The 12,708-nt window shown below is 34.6% G+C and overlaps 1 protein-coding gene across 1 annotated transcript in view; it reads right to left on the reverse strand.

The window, feature by feature from the left end:
- Positions 1-1,068: 1,068 nt before the first annotated feature.
- LRCH1 (leucine rich repeats and calponin homology domain containing 1) overlaps positions 1,069-12,708 on the reverse strand; it is a 123,329-nt gene continuing 111,689 nt past the window's right edge. Inside the window, exons 19-21 of the mRNA XM_059824930.1 lie at positions 11,253-11,390; positions 9,277-9,354; positions 1,069-1,275 (exon numbers count right to left, since the gene is read on the reverse strand). Of these exons, the coding sequence (XP_059680913.1) occupies positions 1,069-1,275; positions 9,277-9,354; positions 11,253-11,390 (423 nt within the window). The remainder of the gene's footprint in view (positions 1,276-9,276; positions 9,355-11,252; positions 11,391-12,708) is intronic.

Below are 12,708 nucleotides of genomic sequence, written 5' to 3' on the forward strand. Positions count from 1 at the left end.
GAGTTCAAACATACCAAAAAGCCTCCTGGCTAATGTTTGCCTAACCTATTTTTCAAAACCTCCTAGGATGGAAAATCTAGAGTTTTCCCAGATGATCTATCTTCCTAGCTACACTGTCTTTGTTACATTCATTACACAAACAAACATTACCTGCATTTTCACAAGTGATGAAACAGAGACAAGATAGTGATGTGACTTGCTTGACGTCACACATAAGAATGGCAGATACAGGAATCTAACAGCTTATTCTCAAACTATCTTATTGTATCACACAGTACTCCACGATCTTCATCCTGAAACATTCTGAAGTCCCTTGCATATTATGGGTTGCCCATACCCACTACTAATTTACAGTCATCTCTGGGGTGTAACACAGCAAGCGTTTAAAAGCATTTCAATGCTACTTTGTGTGACAGAAGAAAAAGATTATTCTATGGAACCTGGAGGAAAACAAAATATAAGTAGGAAAACATAACTACTCCAGTATGGAATTTAATTGGAACAGTAGAGATGACCAATAATCTTTAAAGTTACAGTACTCTTGTTAATCTAAAGGATTAAAAAAATAACAGCAATTTGAAAGATAGCTCTCTAAGTGCTCTTAACACAATGTAGGTTGAGATAATTGACACCAACTCAGAAAATACTATAATCTGTTGAAGTGCCACCTCAGTTGCTTCAGTATCCGCAGCATTTTTGGATTTTCACAAAAAGTAAGAGGCTCAGTTCTGTTTAGCTTGTGATACACATCTAGCCTAAACTCAGAAGTGGGGTAAGAGTAGCTTCACTGCTTTAACACATTTAGTGTGTAGTCTAGGCAACATAAAAGAAAACAAACTATAAATAAAGAGGTACATAAGTTCATAAACTAGAGCTGGAGGGGAGAGAAGAGATGGGACTCGCCTTCAAGATGCTACTCCCTCTCTCCACTATTTCAAGAGATTAATAAAGATAATACAAGGAAGGGAAGCGAGGGAAAGGGAGAAGTTTGTAAGACAAAGGAAGGAAATTAAGTACCTGTAATATGTCAGAGACAAAGCAGAAAGTTTGTGTGCACATGCGAACAGGTTATGCTGTTAGCACATTCCAGTGATAAGTTATATACATCAAGACTATAAAAAGTATGTGGAAAAGACAAAAGCCTATTAGATCCCAGGAGCGAAAGGTAGAAGTTGATTGTGGGGTTTTCTCCCCGAGGGCGAGCAGAGTGTCAACAGTCTTTCGAATGTGACGAATATCCGACTGCAGGATGTCATACGGAGAGCAGAGGTCAGCCTATCCCGAAGGGCAGCCATTAGAACAGAAAAAAACAGTGCATAAAATTAAAAATACAAAAATAGAAAGATATTGATAAATAAATTATCACAATATTCTAGCATAAACATGTAGGAATAGTTTCTTCCTAGTATTGCCTTAGTCACTAGACAACCCAGCTTTCTTTTATTTCCTCTAAATACTGTAGCTATCATATAATATCAGAATGTTAAGATAGAAGAGCTCAGGCCTTCAAATCCTTCCAAAATTATGCTCAGATTCACAATGGTGAGGAGGTGCATGTGATCCACTTACTCCAATGAGATCTGCACACCTTTGTCCATCTGGGCCTTATTCAAATGCTTAAATGGAACCAGTTGTAAAATCTAACTTACATAATAGCAAACGGTGGGTTAGAAAGCTGTTAAAAGCACAAGCAGCAGCAACAGCAATATGAAGTCTCAAGAAAAAGTACTTAAAGAAACTGTTAGAAGTATGCAAAATTCTCTAACATAATAATCTAAAACTTGGTAGTCAATTATCGTCTTAAATGATACCCTGGGGTGGAAACTGAAAAGGCAATGTAGCACTAACTATACTTAATTTTAATAAAGTTTCTAAACTGAAGAATTTGACACTAAATTCCTTAGATAGCATTTTAAGTTATTAGCAGGTTATATTCCCATACTTTTTTGGAGAGTATCAATGATTTCATGTAGCAATTTACTTTAGACTAGCTATACAAAATGAAATGTAACATGTAATAATAGTATCAATATGCACACGCAATACTTAACATTAAAATCAAACCAAGCAACAACTAGTACTTTCAAAACACAATCTAAGATATACCATTTTATATTGCAAATGAGGCCTTACTATAAACAAAGATGGTGAATACTTACTGAATAAAATTACACAAAGTAAGAAAGAGATCCCCTGTTTCAGAGGAACGTTATGGTTTTTTAGTAGCTTTTCAGTCTCACTTGCTTAACGAACAACTGACAGTATACCCAATAAATGGAGACATGGAAGTTCACATGTCTGTTTTCTGTTAGTACAAAGTTTCAAGGTCTAGTTTGCAATAAATTAAACTTTAAAATATTTAAAAAGCCCCTCTATCCTGAGAATTGACTACTGAAACTGTCATTCATACACAAAGAAAAAAGTGACACTTTTTTTTCTTTTTTGCTTACCATGACTGGTCCTAGCTTTAACAGGAGTTAAAAGCTGCAAATTTTTAATTTTGTTACTTAGGCCAGCAGATACACAGAGGGGGAAAACCACCCTGTCTAGCAACAACACTGCTATTTTTACAGTAATTTTTCAGAATTTTGTCAACTCAAAATTCTAGTGCGATAATAAACTTCAGTGCAATTGTATTTGGCTTTTTCCGAAGGATGAAAACATGCTGACAGAACAAAACATGCTGATCTTGTTTAAAAATGGGATAGGACTAGTACTGTGTTCAAGAACGTCTACATCCACAAGTTGCTTACCAGAGAAACAAGTTTTAGGGCAAACAAACTACTCGCTTATGACTACCACTATGTAATATATTGCACTTTTACCAAAGACACCAATAAACCTAGCAAATGCTGGATTAATTTTAAAATAGCATACAAGACTCAACTCCTACTTGTTACAAATACATCCCAAAAATAGGTATCTAAGAGACACTGAACTTAAATTTATATAAAAAAATTGACAGAACTTTAAAACAAGGACTTTTAAAAAATTTTTTGTCCAACACACCCCACACACACCCCCCCCCAGCAGTCCCTACTGCAGTCAAATGGAGAAGGAATTAATTTCAGAGTTAGAGAATATGAGCTGGTAATAGGTTGAATTTTTACAGAGACTGAAGAACTTGCTAACCAGAGATTAACATACTAAGCAGTATACAGCAGAAGCCAAAGCGTACAAAACCAGCCAACACATGCAGAAGAAACTTCCTAAGGGAACTGCCATGCTGTGCTTTAGTGAAATTCAGTGAAACCTGGGGAACCCTGAGAAATGTCTGGTCATTTTTGCTTATTTTTGTGTGTTCAGTGACAATGGATAATTTGGTGTTACATTCACACCTTAAGTAAAATGTTTATATTGTATGAATTTTAAATTTCTGTAATGTAACTGTAGATAAAAAAAAAAATATAGCTTTTCAGTAATGGTGGACATATTTCCACTGAAGTTACCAGAATTTTACAGATGCTGTGAAATGAAGATACCAAACTAAAACATGACATCATGAAATAGTGAAAAAGTACCAGACCCCCACCAAAAGTCTCAAAGACAACCAACCAAACACCCATCCATCGCAAGCACTGCCCTTCTCATTTAGGAGACTGAAATTATTACTAGTAAGAACTAAAAAGATACATATACTTAATCATCACATTTACGGACTGACTTTTTATGTCTATGAAGCTACATGATAAAATCATACAGCTGCCAAAATCATGCACACAGAATAAACACAGTAAGACAGAAGTGGAACGACAAAACCATAACCAGCTGTTTGTGTGCACAAACTACCCTCATTCTACATGCTCCTGCAGTGACTGTGAAAACACATAGCATTTCAAAACCAACCTCCTCAAATTTTGACTCCGGCAAAAAAAGTCAAGGATAAGTTTGCAGAAGTGCATTAAAGAATGTAGTCTGTAGTGCATATGCACTATATTCAAAACACAAATGAAGGGAACCTCAGAATTATGCTTTCAGTACTCTAATCGACAGCATACTGAACCACTTAACTCCATACTGTAGGCCAAATAGCGTACATTACCGAGCACAGAACGAAAAGGCGGAGAAAGGAGTCATACCTGATAAAACTTAGTGCAACTTCATGGATGTCTCATGATGAAACTATGGAGAAGTAACTGATTACGTGAATTGATCAGAAAACAAGCGTAAGTGGCAATGAAAATATACCTTGCATTAAATTGAGAAACATGATTACCAGTTGAACAACTAATAGGTGGACAGAAGATAAACCACTTGACACTCTCTGCTTGGTTGCTTCTTGTACTTTGTGCTGCCGGGTTTAGCATACAAAAGCCTCCTGGTTGGTTGTTTGTTTGTTTGACTTAATTAGCAATTCCTACACAACACAAATCATATAGATTTTGTAAATAATTCCGGCTGACATTGCAACATAGTGGAACTAGTTTTCATAGGAGGAGATGAGATGGAGTAACAGCTCCCATTTGCAGGACGCCGAAGTCACAGGAAGGGGCACAGCTAAGCCTTTTGTAATCTGAATCTTCATACGATGATTTGAGATCAAAAAAGCCATTTCTTAATATCTCTCCTTTCTGTTCAGTATGTGTAAACCAAGTAGCTGACTGAAAATTTGAGAAACATAGCAGAAGTCTCTCGTTCCCACCTGAAAAATAACTTGTCCCACTAAACCCTGCTGCACCACTACTGACATACTAGAACACAGAAGCTCCATAAACTTGCTGTAACAACTGTCTGTGAGAGATTTCATTTTATCACTGCCTTTTATCAACAGAAATTACCATTCTAGTATTAATCAGGATAACTCAAGTCTATCTTTTTTTTCAAGCTGTATGACGATTGACAAGGGGTGGGTGGGTGTGTGCGTGTGTATGTAGGGAAAGTCTTTCTTTCCTTTTTTTAAGTCTTTTACCTAATTTCTCTGACCTAACGTAGCCCCAAAAAGGGCCAAAAATGCCCAAGTGTCTAAACTGTTAAGATATTACACTAGTGTAAGTTGCAGATCATAAAAATTAATTTTTGTTTTTGTAAAAAGGTAACTTCTGCATTTTGGCTCACGAACACTGAAAATACTTTGTTAAATTTCTTTTCTGACAAAATGCTTAAAAGACCCTACTTCTGATATACCATATTTGTTCATAATTGAGAACTACAAGAAATGCAGACCAAAACTTGTAAAAATTTTGCCTTTCAAATAACACATTGCATTTACAGCTTTGTTTTGGTCTAAATCTCACTTGTAATAATGTATCATTCAGCCCACCACAAATCAGTTATTTTTCTTTTTGACAGGAATATTTGTTAACATTACTGAAAGTACGTAAGAAAAAATTCTCTGTAGAATGGATTACCACGAATAACAGCTACCAAGAATGAAAGCTAAAACTTAATTAAATTACTGATTTTCATTTTAAAATGGGAAAGTTTACTTCTTTGCTACTAGTATGAATACTGATTCTAATGCGGCAGCTGACAAAAATGCACTATTTTTTCAGAATGTGTATAAATGATTAGCTGAGAACTTCTTCTTATAATGAAGAAATGTATATGGATATTTTTGGGTTTAGTTACATATATTGTTGCTGGTTTTATGAAAGAGCAGTTGAAACCAAAATAATTCCATAACTTTACATACATACTTATAATAATTGAGACTATCCTTATCATTTTTAATACCTCTGGCACGAGGTGTCACTAGAAAGAGTAAAACTGCATTAGAACTGGTACATTTGACACTTCAGAGGCCACACTTAAATACAAAGAGAAATAAATAATAAAAAAAACTTTATTTTTTTAACCCAGAAAGTGAGAGAGGGTGGATGCAATATAGGTGGACTAGGTAAGCATTATAGGTGGTGTCAGTAGTGTGTTCGTATGACATTAACAATCTACTCCAGTGAATGGCACCATTCAAGTACTGTATGTCATTCTGAAAAATGCAGTAGGACAGGCACCTCTACTTATCACACATCTACTGCCACTTGGTTATTCAATCTGTACCAGCCAAAAATTAGGAGTGTTTGTCATTCTATAGCTATTACAGAGGAGATTAGGCAGTTTGACAGTTTTTAGTTAACAGTATAAAATAAAGTCTTCTTTCGTAGTTTTTTAAGTGACAAAGATTGTACCTTTTCTGTCATGTACCTTCTGAGGGGCTCAGCAAAGATGTTTTCCAAATCTTCAGGCTTTCTGATGCTTACCTGCCACCATCTCTTTCTCACATCAAACAAAAATTTTTTTTTGTCTCAAAAAATTATTATTTACAAAGATCTCTGATACCCTGGAAAAAAAAAGGCTCTACAGGAAAAGTTAGTGGCAAAACTGGACACAAGTTGCTTGTTCGACAATTCTCACACTTTTGAAAGCCTTCCAGTGAAATAAGAGCCTTGCTATTTAGTTTCTTATTTAAGGGTCAGAACCATATGCTTAAAACATCCCATATAATCAGGAGCATCATATGGCCATTAACAGAAAGTGATTTCAGCATGGCACCCATTCTACTGAAACTCTCATCTGGCAGGTAATGGCTTTGTGACACCAGCTGGCACACAATTCCAGAATTAACTACATACCACGTCTTTATAAAAAGAGATGCTTATGTTCCTGAATTTTGTATTTGCGATTCTTTGATCAAGACACCAACTCCTGATGCTTATTATGACACATTTGGATATGGATACCAACTACATTTTTCTACGCTTGGGTGAAGTTTCCCAGGATCCTTCTGGGGAAAGCAATTTTGACCCAAGAATTGAATGCTGAAAGCCACAGAAGTAAGAGACCCTGCACATCAGCACAACACAGTAATTACTTAGCTATTTTCTTGTTTCCATTTTACATGATTTGACAGGATATTATTCTAAACCTGTGGAGTTCTGGAAATAGCATGTACTCTATTCCATTCCATAAATAACTGAAAACAAACCAACAGGAACGATGACAATTTTAAATTCTTAAAAACACTGACACCGCAGGATTTCAAGTTAATTCTCAGGAACTAAACATGGACATAAGTATCACAGAAAAGCCTAATAACTATGGGTATTAGGATCCATAAGTGGAACCTATCACTTTCCCATAAGATAATTGTTTTTTTTTTAAAAAAAGGGAATAATTCACTGCATTCCTTTTACTCGTTTGTCCAGAGGTAGTTAGGCAATGTACAACTCATCAACCCAAAGCAGCATTAAGCACACCATCTGTAGTTCTTCAAAAACTTTGACAGTTAACGGTCATACTTGCTATCATGTAACTTTGTATTCCTAATACACGTCCCTCCAACATGCAGCGAAGTTCTATCGTCGACCACCTACTTCCACAACAGGATGGATTTTCGCAATATATAGCAAACATATACATTCGCAAATTACCGACAGCCAATCAAAAAGAATACCCTCAGAGTACTTAAAATCTACTGTAAATTTACAATTGCAAGCCGTTGATTTAATGTTTAAGTGAGTAAGTTTTTGCCCTCAAGAGAAGTTAACACTTATTTAGATTCATAAGGATGGTTAGTTTATAAATCAGATTGGTAAGATCTGGCGTTGTGCTTAATGCTCTGTGCAACTCTGAAACTTTAATAAAATATCAAAAGAAAAAACCCCTAAAAAAAATCCTACACTAATTTCAATGGAAGTATTAAAGAGGAGGGGTAATAAATATAGAAAAATGTCTATTAATAGAAAACAGAAAGGTATTTTTCCAGAAAGCTTACTTATAGGAATCCAAAATAAAAAAACTCTGAGTAAAGGCTTAGCTTACCCACCTGTAATACGGCACTGCAAGGATCTTTGTAAATTTTTCTGTTTTATTTTCATTTGCAAAAGATCTCTTGACAACAATGAAAACGGCTCTTGGCCTTTTCTTTCCCAACAGGCTATATCCAGAAAAACCTGACTTGTATACTAATTCACTGCATAATTTATGATGCATCAGAAGACAATGAATTTTGGGGCAGCTTAAGAAACACTCTGTGTCTAGAAGCCCACAGCACTGAGATTTTGATCTTCTCTGAAGTGAAATTTTACCCTTAATATGAAATCATTCTAACAAGAACTAAATCAACCATTACAACTTAGAGGCCCAGTCCATAACACTGAATTCTCAATTTATATTTATGATGAACCATTCATTGGAGTTGTAAGATAGAAGTCTCCCCCTCAAAATTCCTACAAATAGCAAAAATGAACTGTTACTTCTGCTATCCTCCAAATCAAGTGCTAAAATATAGATAAAATATAAAGAATTCAAACTGGAATTCTTTCCCAGTGTGAAATCTTTGCACTACCATCTGCTCCCCAAGGGGGTGGTGGGCAAGATACACACAAAATATCCTTTTGTTTGAGCATACTTGAAATACATACTAAAAAGAACTCAGTCTTAATTATATTGTCATACGTAGGCAACAACACAGGGCAAAATACATCATGCCATTCTCATGTTTTCAGATTAAAAAGACCTTGTATAACACTTTTACCTTCTTTTGAGGGTCATGTATTTGAAATTAACTTTTCTTAATAAGTACTTCTAGACCATAAGGGAGTCTTTGAAATATTCCCAATGAAACTCCAGAATTTATTACATTCGTTATAAAGATATTTTTCCTTATTAATATGAGAATAAATTATATGATGAATGCTGCCATGCTTAAATGAAAAGCAGAAAACATCAAGCACTGCAATTTCCATATTTCCAACTTCTGAAACACTTACATCTAACATTATAGAACAACTTTACTCATACGTACATTCCTTACTTAACACACAATGGTTTTCTTCACACCACTGCAGAAGTGGTGTGTTTCAGTACAAGCGATGAGTGTCTTATTAGTCACTTTTACAATGCATACTAGAGAGTGCTAGAGAGTACTTAATATTGTAGAAAAAGGAAAATCAGTAATTAAAAACAATGAAGTCCATATTCTAAAAGCACTAGGTAAAAATGCAGTTATGTTGTATAACAAAAAAAAGCAAACTTTTGCCTAATTATATATTACCTAATTACCATATTCCTTATTTATTTTCCATGGCAAAGATAAGGAGATACTGGGATAATACTGAATTACTAATTTAAGACAGAAGTTGCAATTTTTAACTCCTATGACATAAGTCACTTAAATATACTAAAGTAGTATTAAATCACATTATTTAAATAATTTTTTTTAATTTTATGTCTTTATGGCTGAAAAATTGTAGTTCATAAAGTTATCCTTCCGCTTTAAAGTAATTCATGTGTTTTGCATTTTTGATCATCTAGAAATGACAGACTTAATTAAATTACCTCTGGTATCCCCAGTTTCCTACATGCATCCAGAAAGTTTTCCACATTTCTCCTGCATTTGGCCATGCTAAGTTTAGGCTGTAAAAACAAGAAAAAATAGTTTATGGCAAAAGAAGTCAATAACATTCATTCAGTCAATAAATTAATCTATTGCATTATTCTTGTACTGATGCATCATTTCTGTATTTCTCCTGAAAACAATGCATAAATTCTGCTCTAAAATTCTAAAATTCTGCTCATAAATTCTACCACTCTAAAAACATCACGCCTACAAATACAATCTGAGTACGTAAGTTGTGGATGCCACATGCTTTTACTTAGTTATTAAAGTCACCAGCACATTTAGATCTCTTCTTGTTCACATCCAGCTTGTGAGGTTCTAAAACCTGACTCTTATGATGATTTATGATAGACGACATTAATTTTCTGGACAGCAAGTAAACTGATGAAGAATTTCAACATACATCAATGGGAACAGACTTAACTGTAATTAACAGGCTCTTACTTTTTAAATTTTTTATGTACTCACAAATGTGTAGTAACTATACACAATTTTAATGTCTCTGAAGAATAAATTTCCTATTACTGTAGAATTTCAAATACTTCCATAATTTCTCTCACTCTGGACTATTCACCAAATACTTACAGAAATATGTTATCAAAAAAACCCACAAAAAACCAAACCCCCGAAAAACCAACTCACTATTTTACTTTTTCAATGCAAGATGTGAAACAATGGCAATTCCTGAACATTCACTTACACCGAGAATTCACTATAGTAGCAGGGACTTTAAAGAACTAATTTTCTAGTCTGAAGTAACTTGAACACTCTTTGAAGCAAGAGAACATCATGAATATAAAGTTGAAACAAAAATGAAAACAGATTTAAAATACTGCTTTTTGTTACAGAAAAAACCATAATTTTATTTTTAAAATTAAAAAACCCAAACAAAACCCACCCCAAAAAAACCACCCCAGCAACAAAACTCAAGTTTTTGCCCCAGAAATTCAAGTTTGCATATTTTGGCAATGTCATATTTTTACCAAAGACAGAAGTAATTTAAAACAAAGCAACAGCAAAAGAAATGCCATTAGACCATTGAGGAAATGTCTTTTTCTTAACATCTGTCTTCCTGGAAGTTCTTATAGATTGCCTTTGAAATTCACATGGTATTCTCATAATCGAGTATCAGGCTGTACATGGCCTGACGTACATGTACGTAGAGTCAAAAAAAAAAAAAAAGAAAAAAGGGTAGGTAGTCTAAAAACATACAAAACCTCTTCAGAACTAGACTATCAGAAATCTGGAACAAAGATCTGACCAAGAAAAAGACATCAATGAACAGAGAAAATACTGAGAAAATTAAGTTTCAAAAAATGCATACACACAGATTAGATAGATTTTATGTCCTGAAATCTTCAGGTCCTTAAGTTTGGCAAGTTAATATTAAGCCAGTACAGCACATGTTTCTATCCCATTCTGTTTGCAAGTAAAAGGAATAATTTCTACATTTAACCCAATGAAGGAAGAATATGCTCATGAGTGCTGTAAGTGCTTTAGTTACATGGCATCTGCTAAGCTAAAGTTAACCTCCTATTTCTTCAATCAACAAACAAGAGGCTCATTTTCTTTTAAAAAGGGTCTCCTATAATAAAATCTTGTAATCACAGAATTCCATAGTGTACTGAACAAAAAGGCCATTATGAAAAAAATCTCATCTGTTGCTAGATCAGAGGCAAGATAATTTTATTCACTTATAGATGTGTGTGTATATATATATAAACACTATATATAAAAATATATAAAAAATAATGAACATTTGAATTTGTAATAACATATATGTTGCCCCTAACAGCAGAGAACATTCACTGAACAGCAACCTGGTTTATGTAACCAAATATAATTTGGCAATAAAATAGTAATTTTTTAAACGTTCCTCCTCCCACCCCAACGTGACAAGAAGCATTCAACTTACTACTGCTGGTGAAGGTACATGAATACTTCCTACAGACCGAGGACGAACATGATTTACTAAATGGCAGAGAACGACACCATCCATCAGAGCAGACCCCAAGTCTTCAGGCAAGCAAATCTTTAGTCTTGTTTCAATGTTCTGCAAATGAGGAACACATACACACTTTAATATAGAAATGGATGAAGGGAATATATATCCTCATCTTCTCCCCTGCTGTAGACATATAGCCAGTTTTGGAGTTTTAGTTTACTAAGAAACACACTACCTTTATATAACTAGTTATTTAAAAACTAAAAACCAACCCCCTCTAATCTATGTTGGTCACTGAATTATGTAAACTTTAAAAGAACTCAACACTTCAAATGCTGCTGTCATAATATGCATTTATTTTTATATATACATATAAAAACACATATGCATGCAATTAGCCAAGTGATTGCGCTACATGTGGCTCCTTCCTTTCACCATTCCCTCAAGTCTTCTACTTACGTATCTCAAATTTTCTTTATCATCAGCACTTTGAAATCAGAACTACATTGTGTTAATCACTGTACAAGCAGAGAGTAAAAGGCAATCTTTCCCTAGCAGCCTAAAAATTACTTAGGAAGCATCAGAGTGATCAGAAAGACAGGTAAGGCAAGACAAAACATTCAGATTTAAAAGAGAATTTTTGGATACCTGCTAAGTAAAACTGAAATATCATTGAAAATAATTTGATATTGCAGAATAAAACGCTTTGAAAATATTTCAGAATTTTCCAGGAAAAAACCCTACAGTAAGATTGTTAGTAAGTTAGTAAGATTCCTAAATGTCTTGAAAACATTCCAACACTATACTTAGAGATAACTCTTAGATTAACTCTCAGAGATAATTACTTCCATTGTCTTAAAATAGATATTTCTTATTCCTAGTTGAACCTCCTTAATGTCATTATTCTCTATTAATACATTATCTCAATTTATGCTGGGTGTTTCAGATGAAAATAGATTATTCTCTTTACAATCAAAGGAGAGTGTAGGTTGGAAGGGAATTCTGAAGGTTACCTGGTCTAACAAATTTGGAATGAGATCAGAGCCTTGGTTAGTTAAGTTCTGGATATCTGTAAGGAAGGAGATTCCACAACATCTCCAGGCAACCCTGTTCAGTGTTTCACCACCCTTATCACAGAGTTTTCTCCTTGTAGCTACTTGAAATGTCTTTCTCTGCAATTTGTGCCACTGCCCCTCATTCTTTCACTGTGCGTCTTCGAAAAGCCTGGCTTTATCTTCTCTATTACTACCCTTCAGGCAGCTGAGGACAGTCGTATGATAATCTCAGCACTCTTTTCTCCAAGGGAAAGAAATCCAGCTCTCAGTTTCTTCCTCATACATCCTTTGTTTGGGTGCCCTCAACATGAAGTAGCCTCTAGTGAACTCACTCTGGGGTTTCATCATATTTTCCCAGTTTTTCTTTTACT

This window comes from Gavia stellata, chromosome 1 (genome assembly GCF_030936135.1).
Source record: "Gavia stellata isolate bGavSte3 chromosome 1, bGavSte3.hap2, whole genome shotgun sequence".
Taxonomy (NCBI): Eukaryota; Metazoa; Chordata; class Aves; order Gaviiformes; family Gaviidae; genus Gavia; species Gavia stellata.